Here is a 27,506-nt window from a genome sequence, read left to right on the forward strand (position 1 = left end):
GCATCCCAACACTGTGGCATTGTTTTTGCAAGCATGTATTGTTGTTTTAAAAAATGAAAATCCTAACCGTTCTATTTTACCAATGAAGATTCAGGAACCAGATGCTGATGTAAAAACCTGCTAGCTCAGAGAGGCAGAGAAAGCACCCAGCTGACCTTTCTTCTCAGCTCAGGTCCAGATGGAAGAAGCTCAAAAGGCTCACTAGCTCAGCTGACAGCCCAGGAGGAAAAGGCCAAAAATCCCAAGGCCAAAGGCTTGCTAGCTCAAAGCCTAAAAAGCTCCAAAAGCCAGAGAGCTAGAGAGCTAAAGCTCCTTCTACTTCTACAGACTGTCTTAAATGCTCTTCAACTCTAAGTCCCTCCTACTCTTTAATCCCTGTCAGCTGGTGTCTTGCTCCCTCTCTTGACCTACGGTTAATTTTATTAAATCCTGTGTACAGCAAGCTCTTGGATTAAAGGTATGTGCTAGGGCTGGGTGAACCACACCATTACCACGTGTTTACAATAAACAGAACGTTCTTGGATTAAAGGTGACTGTTAGGGCTCAACCACACCAAACGAGGTTGGTTTTATAGTTTATAATTTTGGGGTTCACAATGGGATCAAATATCCTGCAACAACCTATATTTTGGCATTCAAGGTGGTGGCTCAAGGTCTGGGGTAGCCCAGGCTAGCCTCAAATTATCTATGTAGCTAAGTCCAACCTGAATTCCTGACCCTCTAACCTCCTGAGAAGTGGGATTGCAGGCGTGTAACCTGATTCAAAATCACTGATCTGTTTTGTTGTTAAGTAGATTTGTTTTATTATTTACTTTCCGTATGTGTTTGTGTGTAGGGGTTTGTGTGTGTGAGTTGCAGGAGCCAGAGGAAGGCCAGAAAAGGGCATTGTATTCTGGAGCTGGATTACAGGTGGTTGTGAACCTCGAAGAGGGTGCTGGGGACCGAACCTAGGTCCTCTGGAGGAGCAGCAAGTGTGCTTAATCTCTGAGCCATCTCTCCAGGCCCCCCAACTGGTCATCTTTAATTTCAAAAGTAATATGAATTCATCTTAGAAAGTAAAGAGGAGCTGGGCACGGTGGCACACACCTTTAATCTCAGCACTCTGGAGACAGAGGCAGGCAGATTTCTGTGGGTTCCGAGGTTAGCCTGACCTACAGAATGAGTTCCAGAACTGCCAGGGCTTGTTACACAGAGAAACCCTGTCTCAAAAAAAAAAAAAAAAAAACAAAAACCAACAAAACAAACAAACCAACGACTAAAACAAAAAAGAAGAAAAGAAGAGGAAGAGGAAGAAGAAGAAAGGAAGAGGAGGAGGAGGACCCTGCTGCAGCGTCTTGTAAGCATTTGGAATTGGCCTTACATGAATCTTTTTCCTGCACATATGCCTTGTCTTACCCAAAACTGGGATTGCTGTACCACATTTTATTTTTCCCTGTGATGCTTAAAATACTTCCCAATTAGGGTGAGATTTTGCTCGGTTGGCAGGATGCTTGTCTACTGTGGCCCAAGTTCTAGGTTCACCGCTGGGGGGCAGTGCATAGACGGGATGTGGGGGTACACCTGGAACTCCAGTTCTGGAGGTGGAAGGAGGAAGATCAGGAGTTTCAAGTTATCCTTGGCTACGGGCTAAGTTGAAAGGCAGCCTGGGAAATGTGAGAGAACTTGTCTCAAAAACAAACAAACAAACAAACAAAAACCAACCAACCAAACAAAAAACGCAAAACAAAACCCAGAGCTGGAGAAATGGCTCAGCAGGCAAGAACACTTGATGTGCAGGCATGGAGACCCGAGGCAGAAGCTGAGTACAGACGTGAATGCATGTGAACAGTGGGGGGTTGTGGGCACTTACTTTTAAAGTCTGCTTTATCTTAATGGGGTTCGTAGACCTGTATGTCCCTTGCCACCCTTACCCACCCTCATACCTTCCAAGCCCCCAACACCAGGTAGGAGAGAAGGAGGGTTGGTGTAGACCAGGCTGGCCTCGAACACACAACAGAGATCCACCTCCCAAGTGCTGGGATTATAGGCGTGTGCCGCTGCACCAGCTCCACAAAAATTTCTATTTTTTTTTTTTTTTTTTAGTAAAGAAGTTTGTTTGAATGCTTTTGAGACAGCCATTCGTTGGGAAGTCACAACTGTGTGAGGCTTGTGCCCTTCAGGTTCCTCTTCATGAGAGTCTGTGTAGACCGGAACATCTGGTTTGGACCTTCTCGTTCGTGAATAGGGCTCTCAGGCTGCGCCGGCCGGTGCCAGCTTCTCAGTGCTTCAGGCCCTGTACCATTTGAAGGTCTTTCCGGGTTGGTGCACATTGTCCTGCAGAAGTTGTGCCTTTCCCGGCTCTGCGTCAGAGCTGTCTGTAGCTGTATTTGTCACGGCCGTGGGCACTGAGAGGGGAGAAGGGGCAGGGACTTCCTTTTCTCATTTCCAGCCCCGGGAGGGTACTGAGAGCTGCCACTCAGCCTTGCTTTGCCTGATGACCCAAGCGAGCGCCTTCACCTTCCAGGATGGCATTCTTTGATGCAGAGCACGTGGGTATCGATGACACTTATCTTGTGGGATGGGTGGTGGGGAGTCAGTGTGATGACACGTTTGGCATTTAACTCTATGCCCATGACAAGGAAGCTGCTCCGGAATGTCCCTGAAATACACAGCTTGGTTGTACTTGTAGAGGAGGCTGGGGTGAGGTTTCTGGCAAAGCTGGCTTCTCTCCCCACTTCAGACAACTTGCTGGGATTGGACGCCAGGTTTGGGATTCCTGGGGCCGCAGTGTTGTCAGGGGGCTTGTCGGAGTGAGTGCGGTGGCGTCACCAGGTTTCCTGCCTCGCTTGGCTGGATGCAGCCCACGGCTGCGTGATAACTCCAAGCACCATCCTTGATACCGCAGCTCAGCCTATCATCCACAGCTGCCCAAACAACCCGTTTCCATGGAAACTGGTGCCAGCTGCAGGAGAAGAATTGGGGCTGCGTTGTGACGGGGACGGGCGGTGGGTGGTTGAGGACAAGGCTGAGTGGGGTGTCGATAAGCATGAGCACAGCGCCCAGCTAGTCATCTACCAGAGCCCCTGGGGGTGGGGGGAAGGCAGGGGAGAACTTTTTCCTGGAGGCTGGCTGGGTGCAGGCAGGGCCAGACTGAGGAGTTCAAGGTCAGGCTCTGAGTACACAGAGACTTCAGGCAGAGCTTTTTCTCTCGGAGTTGTAATTGTCTCCTCTTTGAAATAGAGAGCCGGAGGACCAGCGAGCTCTGGCAAGAGAGCTTGGCCGTATTGTACTCTGCCTTGAGACTGAGACCCTTGGAGAGGGGTGGGACAGGGAGGACGGTGTCAAGATGCTTTCTCCCTCTCTGTCTTGAGCTCTGCAGTATCCAGAGAGGTCAGGAGCTGCTCTGGAGATGGGGAAGAAGGGGGTATGGGGTTAGGGCGGCTCCGCCCCCTAACCTCCATCCCTTGGGATGGCCTCATAGCTCCCCTGGCCTGACCCGACACCCTGGACCAAGGTGCGGTCGGAAGCTGCCACATGTAAGGAGCCAGGCAGGAAGGAGGGGGTGTGCCCACTGGGTGGCCTAAGAAGAGCTCTTTTGTCTGGAGAGTGTAGCTCAGGGGTAGAGTGCTTGTCTAGCATGCACAAGGCCCTGGGTTTGACTCCCAGCACTGAAACCAACCAATTTCTTTCTCCCCTCCTCGGCTCAGCTTTGTGTTTTGTGATACAGGGTCTCGTGTATCCTAGGCTGGCCTCGGGGTCCCTGTGGAGCCAAGGACGACTAGGCACTTTCGGTCCTCCCCACGTGCTAAGACTGCTGGCATGTGCTACCACGTCTGGTTTGTGAGGGGCTGGAGACTGAAAGCTCTACTAGCTAAGCCACACCTCAACCCCCAGCTCCTTTTTTTTTTTTTTTCTTTTTTTTTCATTTTTCTCTATCAGGAGTTTCACACATCATCATCATCTCATTTAATCCCCACAAGAGCGTCAACGTTAATATCCCTGCTCAACTGGTACAAGAAAACTGGCTCCCAGACTCACTCAAGGTCACAGGGCCAGAAAGGGTGGAGCTAGGATTTGTATTCAGGCCTGCGCAAGCGCAGAGGCTGCCAGAGGCCTGGATAAAGGCTTCGGATGTGTAAGGGACTTTATCGTAATTCACGGGCTGGTTAGCCTGGAGCGTGGTGGTGGTGGTGGTGGCATTCCTACCTGGATCTTGCAGTTTAGAAGGGCGCAGTCAGGGTAATCAGAAAGTTGAGGTTCACTATAGATGCCCACGTGGTGGAGTGGGGCAGAGGGCTGGGCTGTCTGAGCTGGGTGGGTCTGGACAAGGGAAGTAGATGCTCAGCAGGCAGAGGCGGTCGGAGGAATATGACAGGAGCTGGGGCAGCTGGGAGTGTCGTAGGGGTGGAATGGTAGGAATGGTCGGTAGACACGAGAAGCGATCAGCGGAGGCCGCATTGGTTGGAGAACATGAAGCGGTGTATGTCAGGAGGGAGACCTTCCTTCTGAGGGAGGAGCCTAGAGCATCTGTGTTGGTAGAGGGAGAGCTTGACTGGTCTCAGGTGCCGATGATAATCGTTCTTGAGGTCACAGTCCTTGCATCAACACTCCGAGGTAGATGCCGGCATTATCCTCATTTTGCTGACAGAAAAACTGAGGCACAGAAAGACCGAGTAACTTTCTCACAATTGCACAGATGCTAAATGCTGGCAGCAGGTACCCGCTGCACAGATGTGCTACGGTTATATTTATGGCATTTGGGACTTTGTAGGGTTTTTGTTATTGCACATGGATATGCTGTGAACAGTTCAGCATTTGTTCTTCTGACATATTTGATCAAGAATATTTCACAGTGCTCAACCTCCAGAGATAGATTTCTAAATTATAGATTCAGTGCCTATACTCCCGAGGTGACCGGGGCCAGGTGTGCGCAGGGTGGTGCCCGACTGTGGATGACTGAAGTGGCGGGATTGACGTGTTGCCGTCACTTCACATCTTTCCTGGCACTTGATGCTATCGGCCTTTGGTTTTTGCCAAAGCAGAGATAAGAGAGCCCAACTCTGTGGTCTTGATTTTGTCTTCATGTTAATTCCCTAGTACAAGAAATCTGTGTTAGTCATCCCTGTTAAAACTCTGGAAAGTAATTTTTGGTGTTAGTTAACTAATTACGAATCCTTGTAGGAATTCTTTACATATTCTGTTTGCTGTTCCTTTTGAGTTGTGTTTTACGCATATATTCTCCCAGAGTGAAATCTCATGATTTCACTTAAAGAGAAAGATTTTATTTGTTATTTTGTGGATATTTGTGCATCTGTGTGTGGATTTGTGCACATGAGAGTGGGTGCTGTCTGAGGCCAGAAGAGGGGAACATATCTCCAGGAGCTGGAGTTACAGGAGACTGTGTCTCCTGTGGGTGCTGGGAACTGAACTCAGGTCCTCTACAAGAGGAGCAAGCGCCCTTAACCACCAAGCCATACTTTTGCTTATCTTACAGAATCTGTTGGTGAAAGAATTTCTAAAAAAATTTATTGTGTAAATACACACAACGTAAAATTGGGGTCTAAAGAAGTTTTTAGGTGTATAGGTCAGTGGTATTCAGTACCTATATATAGGTGGCTAGCCATAAGCTCTACCCTTTGTCAGGAGCTCTACACACACACACACACACACACACACACACACACACACACACACTCAATCACTCATGTGCACCCTGAAATTGAATCTCTCCACCTATCAGGCAGTATTTCCTGTCCCAACCCTGGTAACCACATTTTGCTTTCTTTCCTGTCAATATATAAGATGAGGGGATGAGAAGAGAGTCATTCCCAAGCCTTTCTAGCTCTTTCTGAACTCTTTTTTTTTTTTTAAAAAAAAAAAAAAAAAAGATTCATTAACTATGTACACGGTGTTCTACCTGCAAACATGTAGGCCAGAAGAGGGAACTGATATTTATAAGCCACCATGTGGTTGCTGGGAATTGAACACGGGACCCCCCAGATGCTCTAAGAAATACAGCCAGTGCTCTTAACCTCTGAGCCATTTCTCCAGCCCTGTCTCTAAAGCTCTTGATGGCTCATTTAACTCAGCTGCTCTGGCCCAAACTTTTCTCTAAGCTGATTGATTCAAACTAGCTTCTTTTGGCTTCTGACTGAATTGCTCTGCCTGGGCCTCAAACTAAAACTCTGGCAATATGTTTTAATTTTCTGGCTCCTTATTCTCTCGCTCATTCTGTCTTCATCTGAGACAGAGAGAGCTTGTCTGCAACCTGTCTCTGTAAAATTGTCCCAGTAAAAATCTCTGAGTAAAATCTACCCCTCTCTCTTCATTTCCCTCTCCCCCTCCATCCCTTTCATTTTACACAGGGCTTCTCTGTGTAGCCCTGGCTGCCCTAGAACTTGATCTGTAAACCAGGCTGGCTTCGAATTCAGAGATCCACCTGCTTCTGTCTCCAGAGTACTGGAATTCAAGGCCTGCACCTCCACTGCTGGACCCTCTCAGTTCCTTTCAGTACAGAAACAATTGTGCATTCTAAAGAATGAGGAGTAGGGATGGGGCAGGCAGGGACTTGATCAGGGAAGTGAAAATCCCAAAGGTTTGATTGGTATAACTGTCAGCAGAATAATTTTTCTTTTAGGTGACAAATATGAAGTGTGCAAGACAGGCCCTGTCTGCAGATATTGGCAGGGACGTGCAGTAGATTTGCCCTGGGCTTTCTCAGGCAGCTGATTTAAGTCTAGAGTCATCTTGGGGGTGTGATCTTGAGCTTTTAAGTCCTTATAGACATAAGTTTGAGAGCCGGGTGAGAAGAGCCCTTGAAGGAACCTGGATAGAGTTTGGTCAGGGAGACAGTCTGTGTCTCTGGCTGTATTTTCCCTGTAGCTCCTTACAGAAACAATATCTGACTCCTACTATGAAGTCTTTTGTGCGCTCATCTAACTCTAGCCACCAAGTGTCACCCTCCCTTCAAGCTGGCAACAGTTCCTTAATGGTATTAACAACTAAATAATCATTGAAGCCAGATGGTGGTGGTACATATCTTTAATCCTAGCACTCGGGAGGCAGAGGCAGGTGGATTTCTGTGAGTTTGAGGCCAGCCTGGTCTACAGAGCTAGTTCTAGAACAGCTAGACATACACAGAGAAACCCTGTATTGGAAAAAAAAAAAAAACAAAAACAAAAACAAACAAACAAAAAAAAACAACCAAAAACAACAACAACAAAAACTAACCACCAAAACCAAACAAAAATCCCAAAACCTCATCCAATACTGGACATCCAATAGATTTATTTATTCTATTTAATTAATAATCTTTTTTTAAAAGCCAAAGTTGTATGCATCCCAGGCTGGCCTTGAACTCAATATGTAGGTAAGGATAACATTGAACTCCTGAGCCTCCTAAGTGATGAGATCACAGGCATGCATCGCTGTGCCTGGTTTATTCGGGGCCGGGGATTGAACCTGGGGCTTCATGCATGCTAGCCAAGAGCCTTACAACTGATCCACATTTCCCAGTCTGACCTTGAGCTCTGATCCTCCTCCCTCCTGAGTGTTGTGATTGTGTGTGTGTCAGTCACCATACCCAAATTTTATGGGGCTGGGATTGAACTCAGGGGCTTGTGAGAGCTCGGCAAGTATTCTACCAACTGATTCACACCTCCAGCTCCCAATTCTTTTATGTATTTATTTATTTTTGAGACAGGGTCACCCTGTGTAGACCAGGCTGGCCTCAAACGAATGCCCCACCTGCCTCTGCCTCCCGAGAGCCAGGATAAAGGTGTGTGTCACTGCGCCCAGCTCCTGATCTAATTTTATAGTTTGCCTTTGAATGTTGGATCCAGTCTGCACATTCTAAGTGGTTGAGAAGTTTCCTGTAATCCACAAGCTTTCCCTTTCTCTTGACTGTTTTTTGTTTTTTTTTTTTTTTAAAAGCAAGCTGACAAAATGAGGTTGTTTATTCTATAACTTATTGCATTCCTGTTCCACAGTTAAACATGGTTCTTGTATCTTTCTTTTTCTTTTTCTCTGAGACAGGGTTTCTTTCTGTAGCGCTGGCTGTCCTGGAACTAGCTCTGTAGACCAGGCTGGCCTCGAACTCACAGCCATCCACCTGCCTTTGCCTCCCTGAGTGCTGGGATTAAAGGCGTCTCTGTGTGTTTTTCTATCACTGTGAAAAATACTGGAGAAGAACCACCCCACGGAGGATTTGCCTTGGAGCAGGATTTCATAGATTTTAGTCCACCATGGCGGGGGAGGGGGCGGTCAGGGTAGGGCAGAGCAGCCCACAGTGACAGCGAGCGGAACGGGTCACTCTTACTTCCAACTTCCTCTTACTCTTGTTCCATCTAGGCTTCCAGCCAGTGGGATGGCGCTGCTCACATTTAGGGTGGTTCCCCCCGCCCCCATCAGCTCATTTTCTCCCAGAGACCCATCACGGGCCTGTCTGAAGTGTGCACTCTCCCGGTGTTCCTTGGTACCATCAGGCTGCAGGCACACTAGCCCCCCTCTCTCCGCTTTCCTCCAAGACGGTGTTTGAATCAGAGCCTTGATTGGAAGTAGCCGTTGCCTGGGGCTCATGCAGCTTCCTAGGTGGTCTGTTTTTTCCCATCTGAGGTCTCGCCATGTGCACTCGAGTGTTTGAAGCCTTTCTAACATGCTAACTTTAAAAATTTCGACGTCTGGCTGTTGGCTGTTGCTGGCATTAAAAAAAAAAAAAAAAAAGATTGATTTTTGCTCATTGATTTTGTATGTAGGAATCTTGCTGAACTCTTACTAATTCGTATAATTTATCTGTTGGGCTGTTCCTGTGTTCTATAGACACAGTTCCATTCGGACAAATGGCAGTTGTGTTATTTCCTTTGCAGCCCTTTGTTATTTCCTGTACAGTTCTTTATCATTTCTCCCCTTCCTTATCTGCTACGTTAATATAACCCTGGATAAAGTTGGCTGTAGGGAACTTTGACATCCTCTGAGTCTTAAATGAAAATGTTCAGGCTTTCATGTCTGCGGTGTTTTCTTATTGATGCTTTTTAGCAAGCTGAGCAGCTTTCTTCTGCTCCTGGATTGCTAATTATTCTGAACGCACAGTGCATTTGGGGAGATAATCATAGGATTTTTAGCCCCTAATTTATTAATGCAGTAGAGTTAATGAGTTTTTAAATGTTAAGCCAATCCTGACATACTGAAACAAACCTGACTTGACAATGTCCTGGTGGGTTTCTGTGTGTATGTGTGCACGTCTCATTTGCTGAGTTCTTATTAATAATTTCTTATAATTTTTTTTTTGCATTTCAATTGATGAGTTAACTGTCCTGAAGTGACTGAACTGTGGGTTGTGCTGTCTTCTAGGGTAATTTCTATGAGGTTGGAATTAGTTGGTGTTTTGAACATTGTGGGAACAGAGCATTGGTTTAAAACAAAGAAACAAACAACCCTTAGAATGGTATTTTCTTGAGGAGAGATGTTTCCTCCTGTGGACTGAATTCCTGGGGATGGAATGTATCTTTTGGTTGCAGTTGTAGCTGTGTTGTGGCTCAGCCATCTGGCTGCTCTTTCTCTCTACACAGATAGACGTGGTGGGGGGTGTCAAGTGCCCGTAGCACTGAGGGAGACAGGAGGAAGGTGGGAGCCATAGCAAGGCACCTTTTGTCTTGCGGTTCTCCTGTAGGCCTCGGGTATGAAGACGCCTTGTCCTATAGATTGTGGATGGCTCTGAGAAGCTGGGATTCCTCAGCCCTTGCTTGCAAATGGCTTTGCAATTTCCAGACAGGGTCAGGTCTTCCAGACAGGCCTAGCTATTGAGATTCCTCAGCCTTTCGCAGCAGCCAGCGTTGCAGCCCTTCTGTAGGCCTAGGAAGGCGGGACTCCTTGGACATTAACAACACCAGCATGAATCGTCAGCTCTCTCAGCCCCAAGTCTGAGGCCCTGGGTCCTAAGGCTTGACTTGGCATGGAATTCTTCTGGGAGCCAGGGCCTGTAGCTACTCTTCTGCATCTTTACAGTCTTTCATCCTTCTTCAGGCTCAGCTCTTAACCCTTTCTTGTCTCTCTTCTTCCACTGCCTGTGTTTCCTCGACTGCCACCCTTGAGCTGTTCAGGCTGCCGCTGCTCTAGTTCCAGCATCCAGCTGCTTGCCTGCTCCCACGGCCTGCCATGCTGACTGCTGTCATCGCTGCCTTCTGCTGTTTCTGCCGCAGCTTCCTTGCCTTACCGGCTCCACCCACGTCTAAAGGTAGACAGAGAAGCCTTCATTGGACCTGATGTTGCAATGTCAGAGATGCGGCACAGGACAGCGGTTCCCAGCCAGTTCACTGAGACTGAGTAGCTTGCTTCCAGAGCCTGGGAAAGGCTGCTTGGACCAATCACAGATGTTTGTCTTGGACCAGTCATAAACATTTTCCTTTTTGGAACACTCATGGTTGAGCCTCTTAACACCAATCAGTTATTAAGACTGGGGGGGGGGGAACCAATAAAAAAAAAAAAACTGTTCAAGAAGTAGTCTCGTACTGATGGAAGGCAGTTACACCACCTGTTGGTAGATTGTTCGGTCAGGGCGGCGAGCCAGAGTCCAGTAGCTGTTAACGAGGGAATCAGGCTGCCCATCATCAGTATTTTGCTGACAGGAAAATGAACTTTAGAAGGGGTACTACAGTACAAATTTAGGGAATATGGGGCCGGTGAGGTGACTTAGGAAGTCAGGGTGCCTGCACCAAGCCTAACGGGCTTGAGTTTGATCCCTGACATCTAGACGGAGGAAGGAGAGAACACACACACACTCACACACATAAACACACACACACACACGCTGTCTTCTTCGCCACAGCACACCCTCCTAAAATAAATGATGTAGGAAGATCAGAACAACCTCCACCACTCATGACCAACACTGATGATGACTTGGGCAGATTTTTCACAGCACCTGCCCAGTGCTTCAGGAAGCGGCAATCCAGCCTCTCCTCCGTCTCAACTGTATCAATTATGTTTTGAATCAGTTTGGTTGAGTTATATTTTCTGTAGGCATGTATCTACATTATATAGTTATGTGCCCATGTTATCTGCCTTTACAGATTCACTGCCATATTGATGTGAATATTTCACAATGGCTTCTTGCCAACACACCTTCTAATCCTTCCCAAACAGTTCCGCTGTTGGGGACCAAGTATTCAAACACGTGAGCCTATTGCTGTGTGTTCATAAATACCCATTCCAGCTCTGTCCAGCTGTATCTCCTCCCTCTTCTGTGGTCAGCCTGGCCAGGCAACTGTTTTCTTCAGAGATTTCATGTTTGCTTTTGTTTATCTGTTTTCTGTTTCTGATGTTGTCTTTCTCCAGCACATTATTTCATAACACCTTAAAATGATACTTAGTCCATAATTTCCTGTTTCCCGATAAAGTCACTTAAAGCTACAAATGTGCTTAAAAATATCACTTTTGCAACACCCACAGACGTTAGCCTCAATATTTTTATAACTTTATTATAAATTGTTTTTGAGTCATTTGAAATCAGAGTCTCTGTCTTCCCTTATTCTCCTTTTCCTCATCTTCTTTTTTTTGAGAATTTATATTTATTTTGTATGAGTGTTTTTTGCTTTTATGGATGGAGGTGCATGTGTGTGCAATGCCCATAGAAGCCAGAAGAGGGCATCAGACATTAGAATTGGAGTTACAGACACTTGGGAGCCATCATGTGGGTGCTGGGACCTCCGCCAGAGCTGAAAGTGCTTTTAACTTTTCTGTTGTTGTGATAGAACACAATGGTCAAGGCAACTTATAAAAAGCAATTGTGTGTGTATTTTTTTTTTTTTCTTTTCTAACATAAACCAAAGACTGCACAACTCAGGGATACTCAGGTCCACCACAGAGCTACAGCAAATGTTGAGGAGAACTACAAGAAAAAGACAAATTCACTATTACAGCAAGCACGTATCTCTGAATCAAGCTGACAAAACAATTGGTAGGAATAAAAAAGATTTGACAAAAGAAATAACCAGCTGCTTTAACCCACACAGATAATACTGGCCCCTCACCACAAACATTTGGTTTATGGTTTCAGAGACTTAAGATCTTGTCTATGATGGAGCAAAAGGACAACAGAGAGTTCACAATTTGATTTACAACCAAGAGGTAGATTTACACAAGGAATCCCAGTCTTTTAAAACCTAAAAACTGCCCCCACTGACACAACTCCTTTAACAAGACCACACCTTCTAATCCTTCCCAAATGGTTCTACCAACTGAGGACCAAGTATTCAAACGTATGATCCCATGGGGGCCTGTGAGAGAGAGAGAGAGAGAGATTTTGGCAGGGGCCTGGAACCGGCTTCTGGATGGAGAATGGGGGTTTGTTTTTCTCAGGAACAGCTGGAGCACTTCAGGGTGAGGCCTGAGTGTGCTAGGCCAGGGTGTGGAAAAGGGTTTTCCACAGTGTTACAGTTTAGCTCTTTTAGAATGAGATCTCCTGTGGCATTCCAAAGCCTATGGCAATACGGAAGTGACGCAGCTCTTCATTAAGCTGCTATGCTGAGCTTGGCAGAGGTGCAGGCGAAAGTCCATGTCTGGTCAGCTTGCAGTGGAGACCCAGGCCTGGTGAGGCCCAGGTCCAGCAGGCCAGAGGGCACGAGATTTATCGCCCAGTGGGGGATAAATGATGAATCACGGCCATGGTGGAAGGCTGATGGTATCACACAGCACACAAACCCCAGCAGCAGTATTTTTAAAATCAGGGATTTATGGCACAATCCAGCACTGAGTAGGGCCAGGCTGAGGAAGCAGAACGGTAGGCTAGTACCTACCAGACCACTTCAATCAGAACAATTTTTTTTTTCCTAGAGCTGAGGACCGAACCCAGGGCCTTGTGCTTGCTATGCAAGCACTCTACCACTGAGCCAAATCCCCAACCCCTCAAAATCAGGGATTTATAAACCTTTGGGCAGTGGGAGGGATTTCGAGGGTGAACCTGTTTGAGTCAACAGGGTCAGGAGGTCAGGGATACTTGATTTGCATGTGGTGATACAGTGCTTCATTTTCCGTGAGGTATCATGGTCCTATCACAAGAAGAAGAACATAGTACCTAATTATCCTAGGGATGAGAGGAAAATCTCCAAGTACAGCTGAAGGTCACTGCTGAAGACTAAGATCCTTAGCAGGGTGGGGTATTTCTAGGAATAGATAGCCAGTGCCCGATTCTGGTCACATTAAGCATCAGGTACAAATCATGTTCCGCTTACATGCAGGCAAACACACATTAAATAAATAATACTTATCTTTTGAGATCTGCTAAACTTTGGCTTATGGCCCAGGCTCTGCAGTATGTTCATGTATGTGACATGTGTACTTGAAAACAATGTGTGCTCTGTAGATGTGAGGGGCCAGTGTTATCTGTGTGGGTTAAAGCAGTTGCTTATTTGTTTTGTCAAATCTGCTTTGTTCCTACCAGTTCCTTTGTCAGCTTGATTCAGAGATACAGGCTTGTTGTAACGGTGAATTTGCCTTTTTCTTGTAGCTCTGTCAACTTTTGCTTTCCAGCTTTTGAGATTATGTTATTTGATGCTTATAAGTTCCGAGCTGTATCTCTGTGGTAGACGATTGTATTGCTGAGTTGTGAAGTCTTTGGTATTATGTTATTCTGGCTCCGAAGTCTCTTATTATTTGCTGTTTACATTGCTCTGGTGTTTTGTTGTGCTTGGCATATGCACATTGTTGTCTGGTGGCTTTTTTCATCATTATATTATAGAAATAGCTCTTTTATTTCATGGCTGGATTTTTTTTTCTTCCCACTGTACTTCTTGCAATGGAGCAAATAAGCATTTTTCTCTAATCAGTGAATAAACAACTAAAATAAAAACCTGATAATTTTTGTAATTGTCTTAAATATTAATTCATTTATTTATTACTTTTTTTTTCTTTCATTTGAGATGTGATTTTGTTATATAGCCCAAGCTGGCCTATCTAAGGCATGATCCTCCTGCCTCAGCTGCTGAGATTGGAGGCATGCGCCAGAGACCCGAGTGCATTCTTGCAAGTGCTGGTTTACCTGAGTCTGTTCCATCTTACTATGTCCTGCTTGTACCCTTTCAGTGGCTCTCATGGGAATAATTCACTTACCCAAGGAAACTTCTTCTCCTGAATGGTACAAGGGTCTTGGTATGTTTTAATTCCAAGCACGCTTCTTCCCAATTTGTGTACTATTGTTATCCAGTAGATTGGTCCCTTCTTATGTTTTTAATCCCCCAAATTACACACCATTATTATTATTCTAGACAATGTTTAGGTTCAATATGGTATTTTTTTTTTTCTTTTTCTTGGCTCATTGCAACTTATCTTTGCTGTGTGGGATAATTTGTTTTTCCTTCCAACTCAGGTTTGTCCTTAAGCACTTAAAAATTTTTTGGTCTTTTTTGGTTCATTTTGCCTTGAGTACATTTTGTTTGCTGAGTAACATACAATTATCAAGAAGAGCAAGTCCTGTTTTTCTCCGCCACGTCTTTTCTCATTCTATTCTCAGAAAAGATTGTGCCCTGATCTACAGTGGCTGTGGATGATTGCTTTATTTGAGTACCTTGAAAATAATATCCTGCCTCTTCTGCTTTTCCTTATCAACACTGGGAAGCCAGCTGTTTGGCTAAGTGCCTGTTCCCGTCATAGGCAGTGTCATTTTGTAAATGCCGTAGCGTGATGGGTGAAGGTGGCACCTTCTAGACTCGGACAGGCTGGATTTAAATGTCATCTCTTCAGTTTGCTAGCTAATTAGCCTATCTCTGGGCCTCAGTTTCCTCTTCTGTCAGATGAGACAGCATCAGTGCCGACCTGAGGATGGTGGAGGGAATTCGGAGCACTGGTAATGTTCTCCACAGTAGCAGACTGTTTTAGTGTTCTTGCTGGCCGTTATTTTTCTTTTTGATTTTTAAAATTATGTTTTTATTGTTTTTGTTTTTGTTTTTTTTTTTTTTAAAGATCCATGGGCCTGTATGTGCCCCATGCATGCAGGTGCCCGTGGCGGGCGCCAGATCCTTTGGAGTCCCAGTTACAGATGGCTGGAGAGTCCCTTAATGTGAGTGCTGGGAACTGACCCCAGTCCTCTGCAAGAGCATCAAGTTCTCCCAACCCCCCCCCCCCAGAGCCCTCTCACCAGCCTCCTTCCCTCTTTAAATAGCGCGTGCACACATGCGGTTGGGGGACATTCGCTCTCCCTGGAGCCAGAGTTACAGGCAGTTGTGAGCCACTAGGCCTGGGTGCTGGGAACAGCACTCAGGTCCTCTGAGAGGGCTGCTGGGTCACCTCTCCAGCCCTTTTCTTGGTGTTTTTTGAGTTTTCGTGTTACTGGGGATTGATGTCTGTAGGTGTGAGATTCCTTCAGTTTTCCTGTTTGTACTCCACAGAACTTTTTTAAACTGTGAATTGCTCTCTTTTATCAGTTCTGGAGAAATTCTTAGCAGTGTACCTTCAAGGGCTGCTTTCACATTTTCTTCCCTCTCTCCTAATTAGTTCGATTAATTAGTCCTCCTCACTCCTATCATTTGCATCTTCTTGACTTTGCTCCACAGTCTCTGTGCTGTGACTATTCTGGATAATTTCTTCAAATCTATCTCCCAGCTCATTAATTGGCTTCAGCTGTGTCTAATATGCTATTAAAACCTATACACCGAGTTTTTAATTTTAATTATGTTTTTATTTCCAGAAGTTGTGTTTGGTTCCCAACTGAATCTGATTGTTTTCATCTCTTCCCTTCCACTCATCTCCCCCTTTAAGTGTTTCATACATTCATCCTGTTCTTTCTGTCTCATCCATCGACAGACTGAACCTCGTGAGACCGGTGGAAGGACCCCTGAATCCAGAGCCAGCCAGAAGGCTTTCAACTGCAAAGGACAGGCTGCTCTTAATGCCTCTCCCGCTTTCCCGCCTCCGTGTCCCGTTTTCTTCCTTTCTCTCTTGTTCTCAATTACCATTTTTGAAAGGCTGATTCATCCCACAGTTTGAAAAAGAAACTAAGTGTGGAGTCTCCCTCCCAGCACTCAGGGCCCGGGGCCTTCCCTGCCGGCAGCCAGCACTTAGGGATCTGTAAAGACTTCCAAATATATTTTATGTGTAGTCAAGCAAATACATATTTAAAAATTCATTCTCTCTGTAACACAAACGGTAGCGTGCTACATATATTGTTCTGCATTCACTTTTTAATAAAAAATATGTTTCTGGTTATGAAAGAAATACGTGCTCATTTTGAATAACATCAATTCCCAAGTGTACACGTGTAGAAAATGAAAGTCTCCCTGGAGTTCATTCCCCAGAGATAACATCTATTTTGCATCTATAAATATATATTTACATAAATGGGCTTATGCAACAGACACTGTTTTCTAACCTATTTTTCCCCCTTTTCTCCCAATAACACATCATGACATCGGTCCATGAATCTTCCATGGCTCGTGTAGCCCCGCATGTCTGGGGCTGTGGAATCAGAGAGAACTGAGTTCCAACATTAGCTGCTCAGCTCCGTAGCTTAGGCCCTTTTATAGCCGGTTGAAGCCTCGGCTTCCTCATCTGTGAGGTGGTAGCACAGAGTACGGCTCCCCGGTTCTGGGACGGCAGTGAGTTCATGCAGGGTGTGTGCCCTCCGGGCCCCAGGAGAGAGGGTCAATTCTTACTGACTCCCTCCCCTGTTTAACAACCACATGGGATTCATGGTCTGGAGATGCTACAGTGTGTTAACAGTGCCCCGTTAGCAGACACTGGATTGTGTCCAGGGTCGTATTACCAGGGCCAGCCCCATGAGCACCCCGTTCTTGTGATTTCTCTGGACTGGGTTATAGGGTCTCCTGGATTCTAATCTCTGTACCCTCTTTTTTTTTTTTTTTTTCTCTAAGGAGGAGGTGAGAGTGCCCTGTGGGGTGAAGCTCGTGTGCTACGTAGGTGTCCCTTCTCTGTCACTGCTCCTCGTCCTCCTTTGCTCTGGGACGCTCGCTCGTCCCTGTCAGCAGAGGTTCCCTCTCTCCTGCCCCCCCCCACCTCCTTAGTGATGCTGAAGCTTAGTATCACTAAGCTTTGAGAGGAACTTTAGTTCCTGTCAAACCTTGCAGCCCAACTTCCCCCTGCACGCGCACACACACACACACGCACACGCACACGCATGCACGCACGCATGCACGAACACACGCACGCATGTCATGCACGCATACACGCACACAGGCTTCCAACACAGTTCCTGTGACTTGCAACATATTAAAAAGAATTAAAGAGCAGTTTAGAAAAAAAGAGAGAAAAGCCCAAAGGAGCCAAGAAAAGGAGGAGGAATTGAGCGTCATGTACAACAGCCCCTCACCCTCTGTCTGCCGATCCTGAAAAGCCACAGCTTCTAGGGTCCGAGGGAGCATTGAGTCTCTTTTGTAGCAGCGGTAAAAAGGGAGCACTAAGTTAGAAACATTCAAATGACTCATCACTCTGAAATAGCCAGGAAGAAATTTCCCTCTTGAGTGATTGTACCTATAGCTTTACAGAGTCCCCGAAAGAGGCATGAGAGATTTTTGAGCGGAAGGGGGTAGAGTCAGGACAGCTGTGTTCTTCCTGGTGGATGGTGAAGAGGAGGGTGACAAGGGTCGTAGTGTAGAGCCTGTTTGACTGGTGGGGATGGGGGAAGGGGGAGGAATGTCAGAGGGGAAGTGAGAGGGTGAGCACAAAGACAGGTGGCTTTGTTCCTGGGACAGAGGCTGGCCAGGCAGCGACACTTAGTGAGCCCTACTGTGTGCCAGGCCTTTATGGACACTGGGCTGTGTCCTAACCCTGTCTCAAGGGAGGTGGCTGGCTGCTGGAGGCCGGAGACAGTCAACGATTGAAGCCAAGGCAGGGCCGTGCTCTCTCCCTGCAGGTCTGGTCTGGGCCGGTGATCCAGCTCCTCGGAGCCATCAGCAGCAGCCAGCCAGGGGGACAGATGGAAGCTCTGGAGGACTGGGCAGAGGTCAGCCCAGCCGGGAGGAAGAGAAAAAGGCTCACGACGCCTCACCCTGCCAGTTTTCAGGTACAAAACCAGCTTCCTTGCCTGGGGGCTAGCGATCAATCTCACCTCCCTGGGTTCCTTCCACCTGGTGTCACTGAGGCCCAGGGTGGGGTGACGTGGCCAAGGTCACACAGACCAGCGTTCAGAGGTAGGTTGGCCTCACTTGGCTGCTCTCCTGGGCTCTGTGGATGCTCTTTCTACTAGGTTTGGGAGTTTTGGGATGTGGGGGGGATGCTCTTCCTCCTTTGTGATTGGCTTTCTCTACTGTGACCCCAGCTGACCCACTATCCCGACATACCAGGTTCCCAGCCATCCGTTGGAATGGGACCCGGTGTGCTTTTAGACAGCTTTTCTCCCAAGCTCCTTAGGGACCTCTCCATAGGGGCTGAGTGGCCATAGGTAAACAGGACCCTCATCTCCCACCCCGCCCCCACCCCGGCACAAGGCGGCCTTGGCTGGAGTGGGCCTCTCTGCCATGCTCGTCTCTCTCTGCAGTGTGACCCTCCAGCAGCTGAGACTGTGGAGCCTCTTCAGCAGAGGGCACAGGACCCAGGTGATGATCCACAGGGCCAGGGGAGGATTCTCAACCAGAGCTTGGCTCCTGCTAGGATCCTTCACTTCCCATCAGTCCGAAGTTCTCCTCCAAAGGAACCGGGCTCCTAGGTCCTTGAGTGGGGAGCCAAACCCTCTTGAATCTGCCCCCTGCTCCCCTTCCCCCCCGCCCCCCGCTGGGCCCCTTGACGTCCCCTGGGAAGGCATGGGACATTTCCTCTGCCCCAGGTGAACAGGAAGCGCTGCCTCTGGGTGTTGAAGTGCGATCCACCGTGGTCCGTGCCATGCAGGAGGTGCTGTGGACTCGGTAAGGCCCTGCTCCCTGCCTCCCAGCTGTGCTGACAGGCTCTCCTGTGTGGCTTCCGGCCAGGCCACGTTTGAGTGCGTGTGAGTGAGTCTGTGAGTGTGTCCCCAAACCTACTTGCTGTTGGGGTGGTCACTGGCCCACACAGCCAGTGTCAAGCAGAAACGGGAACCTGGGTAATACACGGTTTCCATTGCAGTGAGAGTCTGGGCTGCGAGTTCCCAGAGGTCTGAGCCCAGGGTTCTCACAGATGGTGAGACCAAGCTCAGAGAAGGCAGGAGCTGGCAAAGGCCGCACAGCATGTCAGTCGCAGATGAGGGTTACGTGTGCCCCTCCCTTGGCTGACCAACCCCACTCCAGCTTGGTGCTCTCCTCTGGCCTGGCCCTGTCCACACAGAGCCGGTTCCTTTAGCAGGACCAAGCAGCCTGGCTTCGACATGTGCATTGCCGCTGGTCCACTGTGTGGCCTTGGGGTGAGCCCTGAACTCTTGTGAGAGCTCTCCCTAGGTAAATGGACATACCATTTCTTCCTCACAGAGTTGGGGTGGGACTCAACAGGTCCCTGGGGAGACACCCATAACAGAAAGGAGGGAGCCCAGTCCCTGTCCCCTACCCCTGCATCTCCCTGTGGGGCTGAGGGTGTGGACAGTTCCCGCTCAGGCCTTGCTTGTCCCCACAGTGTCCAGGAGCTTCCCGGCCTGCTGCTGAGAGAAGAAGACGTAGCGGGGATTGCAGAGGGCATCGAGGCAGCCCTCTTCCACCTCACCCAAGACACCAACATCCGCTACAAGACCAAGTACCGCAGCCTCCTCTTCAACCTGAGAGATCCCCGAAACTCCGTGAGCAGGGGAAGGTTCAGCCTGCCCAGCCCTCCCTTAGGGACAATAGGAGCCGACAGTACATCGGAGTGGGCGCTGTCAGGGTGGAAAGGTGCATTCTCTCTCCCCACAGGACCTGTTTCTCAAAGTGGCTCACTGTGATGTCACCCCCCATGACCTGGTACAGATGAGCTCAATCCAGCTGGCCCCCAAGGAGCTGTCCCGCTGGCGGGACCAGGAGGAGAAAAGGGTGAGCTGCGTAGACGGGTCACAAGAGGTCAGAGGGCATGTGTGTGCGTGTGTTGTGTGTGTGTGTGGGAAGGTCCTGCAATGGAGGAGGGGAACAGAGGAAGCAGTACAGATGGACAGTCAGGACTGACGAGGAGCTGGAGAAAACAGAAAGCAAGCCGGGGAGTTTTCCAGGACAAAGGGAGAAGAGGCCACACTCTGCTTTTTGTTTCTCTGTGGAGCTGGGCCTAATATGAGTGGAGGGGTTTCCACAAGCAAGGCCCCAGTGCTCTTCGCAACCTCGGGTTTGGAAAAGGGACCCCACAGTTCCACCCTCTTCAGTCAAGTCCTCCTTGCCCTGCCCGAGGGCTTTGCCCTGCGTGGAGCTCTTGGGAACAGAGAAGGCACATCATTGGGGTGGCTTCTGGGAAGGCTGGCGTAAAGCTTAGTGACCAGAGGCAGATGGGATTGGTCCAGGGCTGAAGTGGAGAGGGTGCTAAGATGCCGGGAGAGCTAAGGACCCAAGTCCAACCGGTGGGTCCATCTACTCAGCTAAGTGTTTGCTCCAGGCCCGGCAAGTGTCACAGGATGGGAGCGGCTGTGTAGTGTAGGGGTCAGCGCAGTCTCTGTGCAACAGCCGTTAAGAATTCCCGGGTGGGGGCTGGGAAGGGAGCTCAGCTGGTAGAGCGCTTGCCGCACAAGTGTGACACCCCGAGTTCGAGCTCCAGTATCCATGTAAAAAGTCTGGCAAGATGGCGTGCATTTGCAATCCCAGTGTTGGCTGGGAGGTGGAGATAGGCAAGCCTAGCTTGGTGTAAGACCTTGTCTCAGAAAGTACGGTGGGTGGCTCCTGAGGAAGGACCCTGAAGATTCATCTGTGGCTCCCACGTGCGTTTGTACGCACGAGCACACGCACCCAGCCGTCCACTGTGTATACCCACATTTGTACAAGCAAGGATGTCAAGGTAAATGAACACGGGGCCTGAACCGAGTGTGAGCCCAGTGTCCACGCCCTCATCATGGAGTCCGCCTGTCTGGGGGTGGGGGTACAGGACCCCTCTCCTCCTGCACCATCAGAAAGGAGAGACAGGCTTCCAGGTCAGGTGACGTTGATCAACAAAGAGAAAGACAGCTAGCTAGTGGCCGCGATGAGCCCGGAGCGAGGCTGCGCCCTCTGTGTGTGTTTATTAATATCGTGCTCTTAATCCCCAGAGAATAGATAAACAGGCTTAGGGCAACTAAGTGATGGCCCAAAGTCACACTAATCCTTAAATCTTTATTAATGGCCTGTCTGGGACTCAGCTTGCATACTTGTTGCAGACACCACAGCCTCCCTGGGGCAGGGCGGGGTGGGGTGGTCAGGGGCATAATGGACTTGGGTGAAGGCCAAGTCCAGGAGCGTTTCTTAGAGGAGGCAGGACTTGCATGGAAGCTGGAGGGGTAGGGTTGAGGGGGCTGGCTTTCTAGGTGAGCAGAGAGAGAGAGGCTGGGAAATGAGAGGAGGCCCCGAGGGAGAAGCCTGGAAGGAGGGAAGCGAGTGACCGGTGCTCTGTTGCCAGAGGCCCCTGACAGGTTTGGCTTCGCCTCTGCAGGGCCTGGATATCATTGAGCAACACCAGAAGGAGCTGTACCGACTCCCTGCCTCCAAGCTGACTCACAAGGGTGAAATTGAGATCCCTCGGGACTCAGACCAGATGCTGACCCTGGAGGACCTAATGGTAAGGGGTGACCTGGCTTAGGCACAGGTACCGACTCCTCGTCCTGCTAACTGTGGCCATTTCCTACTCCATGAGCCCCATGGTCAAGGTTTAGCAGGGACTACTGCCCTTCCTGTTCACTAGTGGCAAGTAGGCCTGGTGCTTTTAGTTCTTTTAGCCTAACTCCAGAACACTTACATGAACGATGCTAAAGCTTGTCACTGCAGTCACCCCAGCGCCAGCCATTCTGCCTTCAGGCAGTGGCTTTTCTAGAGGTGAGAGTTGTTTTATCAGTGGGTTTATTTGCTTGGTGTTGTCATAGGTAAGGAGTCACCCACAACCCTGGGCAGTCCTGCCGGAGGCCCTCCTGACCTTCCCCTTGCACCTGGAGGAGGTCCAGTATCTAGGCCTTTCACTGAGGGGTCAGCTTCATCCCCTGGCACAGCCTGTACCATCCTCCAGCAGAGCGCCTCCATCTTGCTCACAGCCCGCTTAGGACAGCGGCTCATCTGCAGCATGGCTCAGTGCCCTGTGGCCAGCCTTCCCCTTGCCCCCACATTCTTCGCTCTCAGAAGGCCGCTCTGCCTTGGGTGGGGTCTCTGTGGGTCAGTTGCCACCTGGTTCTGATCAGAAGATGGGGGGAGGGCAGGCACATCCCTTAGCTCACGTTCATTCCCTTAGTACAGATTTGTTGAGCCTCGCCTGGGTGCCAGGCCCTGGGGGAAGTGACAGCGGGTGTGACGAGACAAAGTCCCTGCCACCTCCTACCCCCCACTATTCAAGCCAAGAAGAATCTTGCTGCCTGTGTAGAGAGGTGCCCTCGGGGGACACAGCTGCTCCCCAGCCTAAGCCGAGCCACATTCCCTCAAGAGGCTGGATGTTAGCGTTGGAGAGGGACATGGAGAAAGAAGTGTCAGGAGAAGGGAAGAAAGGAGAAGGGGAAGGTGACAGAGAAGAGCAATCTCACTCCTATTGAGTACCTGCCCTGTGCCCCTTTTGCAAACAGCACCTCATTTGAACGTGGCAATTACTGACACTGCCTGAACCCCGAGGCGTTGACTCAGCTTATATGTAGTGGGCAAGAGTGGAGCGGAGATTCGAGCCTGGCAGCGCTCTGAGGACCTATCTTTTCAAACCTTCCTCATGCAAGGGATTTCTGTTATGAGGGGGAAGGTGATTAGAATATTTATTCTCCCGGGTTCTGTCACCTGCTTCTGAGGACTTGACCTAAGGAGGGGATGCAAAATTTAGGAAAACACTCTGTGCACAAAGATGCCTTCGGGGCTTCGTGCTAGTGACAACTGGAAGTGACCCGAATGTCTAGCAGTAGAGGTGACAGTCTGCCCACGGGGTCTAGAGAGGGGGGCAAATGTCTCTAGTGCAATTAATGGGGAAAAATGAGAATACAAAGAGTATCTGACCCCAGCCATCATAGGAGGATCCCCCAGACCCGTTGCATAGAGAAACCGTGAAAGAACAACCCAGCGTCTCAACAGCTGTCTGAACAAATGGTGTTTTCTTTGTTTTGTTTTTTTTTTTAAGGCAATTTATTTTTTTAATTTCCCAAGTTTTCTTTACAGATTCCCAGTGTTTTGGAATATAAAAACATATTTAGAAAAATAAACCACATTCTTGAGGCTCTCTGCCTATAGAGGGCCCCTGACCTTCCTGGCCACCTCGCCATCCAGTCCTCCCTGCTCCTGTGCTTTCCAGGAACCCATGATGCCCAGAGAGTGCAGCCCACGGGCTCTGAGGACGCCCCTGGAGGACACCACAGATCAGCATCAGCACCACTTCTGGGACACCAACTGCGCCATCTGCAAGGGTGGGAAGGAAGGTGGGAAGGAAGTCAGCAGTAACCAGCCGGAGCCGGATGCAGGCAGCAGCCACAGCATGGGTGGGTAGCCAGTTGGAAAGTGTCAGAAAGGGTCTGCCGGTGCCGCAGGTCACCTTGGAATGAGGCTGGCTCAAGCCTCGGCCGTCAACCCTGTGGGCTGGCTCCTGTCTCGGCAGAACACATTTCAGCTCTGGCCTCTGCTCTTTGCAGGTCGGGAATCCTCAACTGAACTGCCAGGCTTCCCCGGGGCCATGAGGGACACGGAGGAAAATGTCATCCAGAAAGCCCCAAGTCCAGCTCTTGTGTCCTCTCCAGAGATGCTCAAAGCTGGGGAGACACCTCCCAAAGAACCGCAGGAGAGGTATGGAGCAGCAGCCAGGAGGGTGAGCAACCGGGAAGCATGGGCGGGGAGGCTGCCAACTGGAGCTTCAACGTGCACACGCCACAGGAGCTCCTCCCTTTACCACCTTAAGTCTTCCCGTGTCGGCGTGCCTCTGTTTTCCATCTGTGAAATGGAACTCGTGCAGCTTCCTGGTTCCCTCCCGCTCAAGGCCATGCTTAGATCGGTGCTCAGGTCTCTGCAGTGAAGACACAGCACTGGCTCAGCAGAGAAAGGGGATCCTAGGGACAATGTAATAGATGACTCTGCATGACCCTGTCCTGTCCCTGCTTCTAGGCTCCAGGTGCCCCCTGGGCCCAGAGGTACCCTGCTAAGCCCTCCACCCTGGGAGGGCTCGCTAGACATGTTTTCCATCAAGCATTTCCGGGCCAAGGCACAGCTGATCTCAGGGCACAGCTGCCAGCTCGTCCAGGTACTCCACTTCTGCTTTCAAGGAGCCCCATTGGTAATTTGTCCATTGGTTCTACAAATCACCAGTGAGCCCCATGCTAACTGAGCAGGAGGGCAGAGTAGCCTGGTTCTGAGACACGCTGAGGCTCATAGCTCTACCCCAAGGCATAAGGCGAGGGAGTCTCAGGGAGAGAGCATCCTGGGGCCTCTCTGTTCACAGGAGGGTTTTAGGAGCGATTGTTGAATGACTGATGAGTGAGTGCCCATAAGACTTTGGCCAGGATGGGCTGTAGGTCTCCAGGGGCAGGTAGAGCTAACTCTCTGGGGGAGTCCTTGGGAGTTTGGAGACACTGTCTGCTCTTCTCCCCAGGCTTTGGCCTGAGGTAGTGGGAAGTGAGAGGGTGGGAAGCCGGGTGCTGACCAGTCAGCTGCCCCCAGGCTCTGCCACAGGTCATTCGTTCAGCCGGCTGCCTCCCTCCCAACAAAGTCTGGGATCTTCTAGACCTCGTGTGCCCAGCCAGGGCAAAGGTAAGCTGCCCTTAGACTACCCTCTTCTGCCTCTCCTTCTCGGCTCCTTCCCTCCCCATCTAGCTTAGCGAGATTCCCCTTCCCCTGCTTCTTCCTAGAGTACCGGTTCTCAACCTGTGGGCCGCACCCCACACCAGCTTTGAGGGTCCAATCACCCTTTCATGGGGATCCCCTATTGGATATGCTATCAGAAATTTACATTAGGGTTCATAACAGCAAGATTACAGCTGTGAAGTAGCAACGAAAATAATCTTACGGCTGTGGTCCACTACAGCACGAGGACCACACATTAGCTACACACATTAAAGGGCCAGAGCATCAGAAAGGCTGAGAACCACTAATGCGGGGGAGTCCAAGTGCACCTGCAGGCCCAGGGGGTGGCTGCCCCCTTGCCACTTCCTCCGCATCCTCCAGGACATCTGCGCTGTCAGACTCTGTCCCCACGGGTCTCGGGACATCCACAACTGCCGGCTGCTCTACTCCTACCTCAACAACAAGCAGTGCCACTGCCTGGCGTCTGTGGAACCCGTGAGGATGGTCGTGCTGCCCCTACCGGCCTTCCAGCCTCTGCCTGCCAGACTGCGCCCTCTGGGGGGCCCAGGTGAGAACCAGTTACACACCCAAGTAGAACTACAGAGCAGCCACTTTTGATCGAAGTAAGTGTTAGCAGGACAGTGGCAGATCCAGACAATTCACTGGAAAAGTCGTAGCAGACAGGAGGGGTAGGTGTTCCTCGGCTACTCTAGCCAGGCTGGGCTCCAGGGCAGGGATTAGCACAGGCCTGGCCCTAGGAAATCATCTGTGGAAAAGGACTTTTGGGACTCAAGAGCAGGATGTGCCTGCCTGCCCTGAAGCAAAAAACAAACCTTAAGATCTTCCTGGGCTACAGTTCCCAGTAGGCAGATTGGCATGTCCTCCATCAGGCAGTTCTGGGCAAAAGCCCAGCTTGCATTTGGAGGGACAGAGCTGCCAGCTTGTCCGGGTACACTTTCTTTGTTCACAAGGTCCCCCTCTATGATACAGTCACCTCGTTCATTCATCCATCCATTCATTCATTCTACAGTAAGTCATAGCCTCGCTTTCTGGTAGGCTCAAGGACAGATAATACACCTTCCTAAGCCTTGAGGCCAAACGATCCATGCTCTACCCTCTGCCAGGTGACCACTGATGGCTAGACCAACCATTCTGAGACAGGCTCCACTTGCCTGTTGTCTTTCCCCCACCTTACTGCCAGGAAGCTCTCGTGATCAAACCTGCAGATCCACTGCAGCTTTCGGGGGAGTCCGTGTTGACTTCCTTTGGGTCTTGGGACCCTTCCTCCTCCTTTGTTCAGGACTTGAAGCTACTCACACAAGCCTGTTGCTGGCTGTGCTGTTCCCTAAGGATGGGATTCCAGACGAAGCTATGTCCATCCGCGTGTGGAAGAAGGTTCCAAAGACTGTCTCTTTCAGCAAGAAAGTGGAGATGAGACACTACCAGCCAGAGGACAGGAGGTCAGAGGCCACCCTGAAAGGATCATCTCCCCATGAGGAGGCCCCAAAGCAGAGCTTGGCCAAGGGCAACCCGCCTCCCAGGAGTGTTTGTGCTCCCCAGGGCCTCCCCCGAGGCAGGGGGAGACAAGAACCTGGGTGGGGACAGTGGTTCCCAGAAGCAGGCTGGTGCCACCCCCAGCACTCCAGTCCAGCAGGACCAATTTTCACTGGCAGTGGCCGTGGACAGCACCTCCATAGGGCCTCCTGTTTGCACCAAGACCTACTCCAGCACCTCAGGGTCTTAGTGTCTATGACTCAACAGTTCCAGGCCTCACTGTGGCCCTCTGGCCAGGAGCCACTCCTCCCATCCTCTGCAGGATCTGCAGTTACAGATCCTGGGCCAGTCCCAGACCCTCCTTTGGGGTCTGTGGATGGAGGTGGCTCTGATTGTCCCCTGCCAGAGAGGCCTAACCCTTCAGACGCCCTGGAACAGGAGTGTTGATTCCCTTAACCAATGTTGAACCAGAGGAAAGGCAAGTCAGCTCTCCCGCACCTGCCCAGTCTGTGTCTGTTCTGCAGTCGGTTTGATGTTGATTTTTGGTTCAAGAAAAACTTGGCAAAGTAAGAATTGCATCTGATGGCTGTGTAGGAGTCTCTAGTCCCGTCCAGGTGTGGTTTGATGTGTCTTTGAATTTTTGTGCACAAATACATGACCCCCAGTTGCTGATTGGGAATCTTGAATCATCACTTTGCCCCAGGACAAAGCCCTTGCCATGTGGCTTCTGGAGGCATTTAAAGAATACTCTGTGAGGCGAGGGTGGACACGCACACCTCTAATCCCAGCACTCACGAGGCAGGGGCAGGTAGGTCTCTTGAATTTGAGTCCAAACTGTTCTACATATGGAGTTCCAGACCAGCCAGTGTCACACAGTGAAACCCTGTCCATGGTGGCTATTCCTCATGTCAACTTGACTGCATCTGGAATTAACTAAAATCTAAATGGCTAGGTACGCACACCCTTGAGGGATTTTTTTTTTTCTTTAAATCATTTGAAGCGGGAAGACCTACCTCTAAAGTGGGTCTTTGAGGTCTTTAATGCAGATCTTCTGAGGTGGGAAGAACCACCTCTAATCTGGGCCACACCTTCTGCTGGCAGCCTATATAAAAACATGGAAGAAGGACGCTGGCTCTCTCTTTTTTGCCTGTTTGCTGTCTAGTAAGTCCACTCCTTCCCTGGCATTAAAGCTTATTTCTTAGGGACTTTCTGGTGTATACTGAAGACCGGCTGAGACATACAGCCTTGTGGACTGAGCAAC

The 27,506-nt window shown here is 49.6% G+C and overlaps 1 protein-coding gene across 1 annotated transcript; it reads left to right on the top strand.

The window, feature by feature from the left end:
- The first annotated feature begins 2,407 nt into the window (after positions 1 to 2,407).
- Spocd1 (SPOC domain containing 1) lies at positions 2,408 to 26,803 on the top strand. Its single transcript, XM_055611358.1, has 13 exons — positions 2,408 to 2,527; positions 17,836 to 17,985; positions 18,460 to 18,517; positions 18,745 to 18,823; positions 19,500 to 19,659; positions 19,772 to 19,888; positions 21,459 to 21,584; positions 23,277 to 23,460; positions 23,611 to 23,761; positions 24,077 to 24,212; positions 24,629 to 24,718; positions 25,133 to 25,319; positions 26,052 to 26,803. Exons 1-13 carry the CDS (start codon positions 2,504 to 2,506, stop codon positions 26,690 to 26,692), a joined length of 2,103 nt encoding a protein of 700 aa, XP_055467333.1. The 5' UTR covers positions 2,408 to 2,503; the 3' UTR covers positions 26,693 to 26,803.
- Positions 26,804 to 27,506: the final 703 nt, after the last annotated feature.

The sequence above is a fragment of the Psammomys obesus genome, unplaced genomic scaffold (assembly GCF_907164565.1).
Source record: "Psammomys obesus unplaced genomic scaffold, mPsaObe1.curated_primary_1811, whole genome shotgun sequence".
In the NCBI taxonomy this organism is placed as follows: domain Eukaryota; kingdom Metazoa; phylum Chordata; class Mammalia; order Rodentia; family Muridae; genus Psammomys; species Psammomys obesus.

Coding starts and splice junctions, on each gene's coding strand:
- Spocd1 (XM_055611358.1), top strand. CDS start 2,504: ATGGCATTCTTTGATGCAGAGCAC. Junction 18,824..19,499: donor CAGGAGGTGCTGTGGACTCG/GTAAGGCCCTGC, acceptor TTGTCCCCACAG/TGTCCAGGAGCTTCCCGGCC. Junction 23,461..23,610: donor AGGCAGCAGCCACAGCATGG/GTGGGTAGCCAG, acceptor TGCTCTTTGCAG/GTCGGGAATCCTCAACTGAA.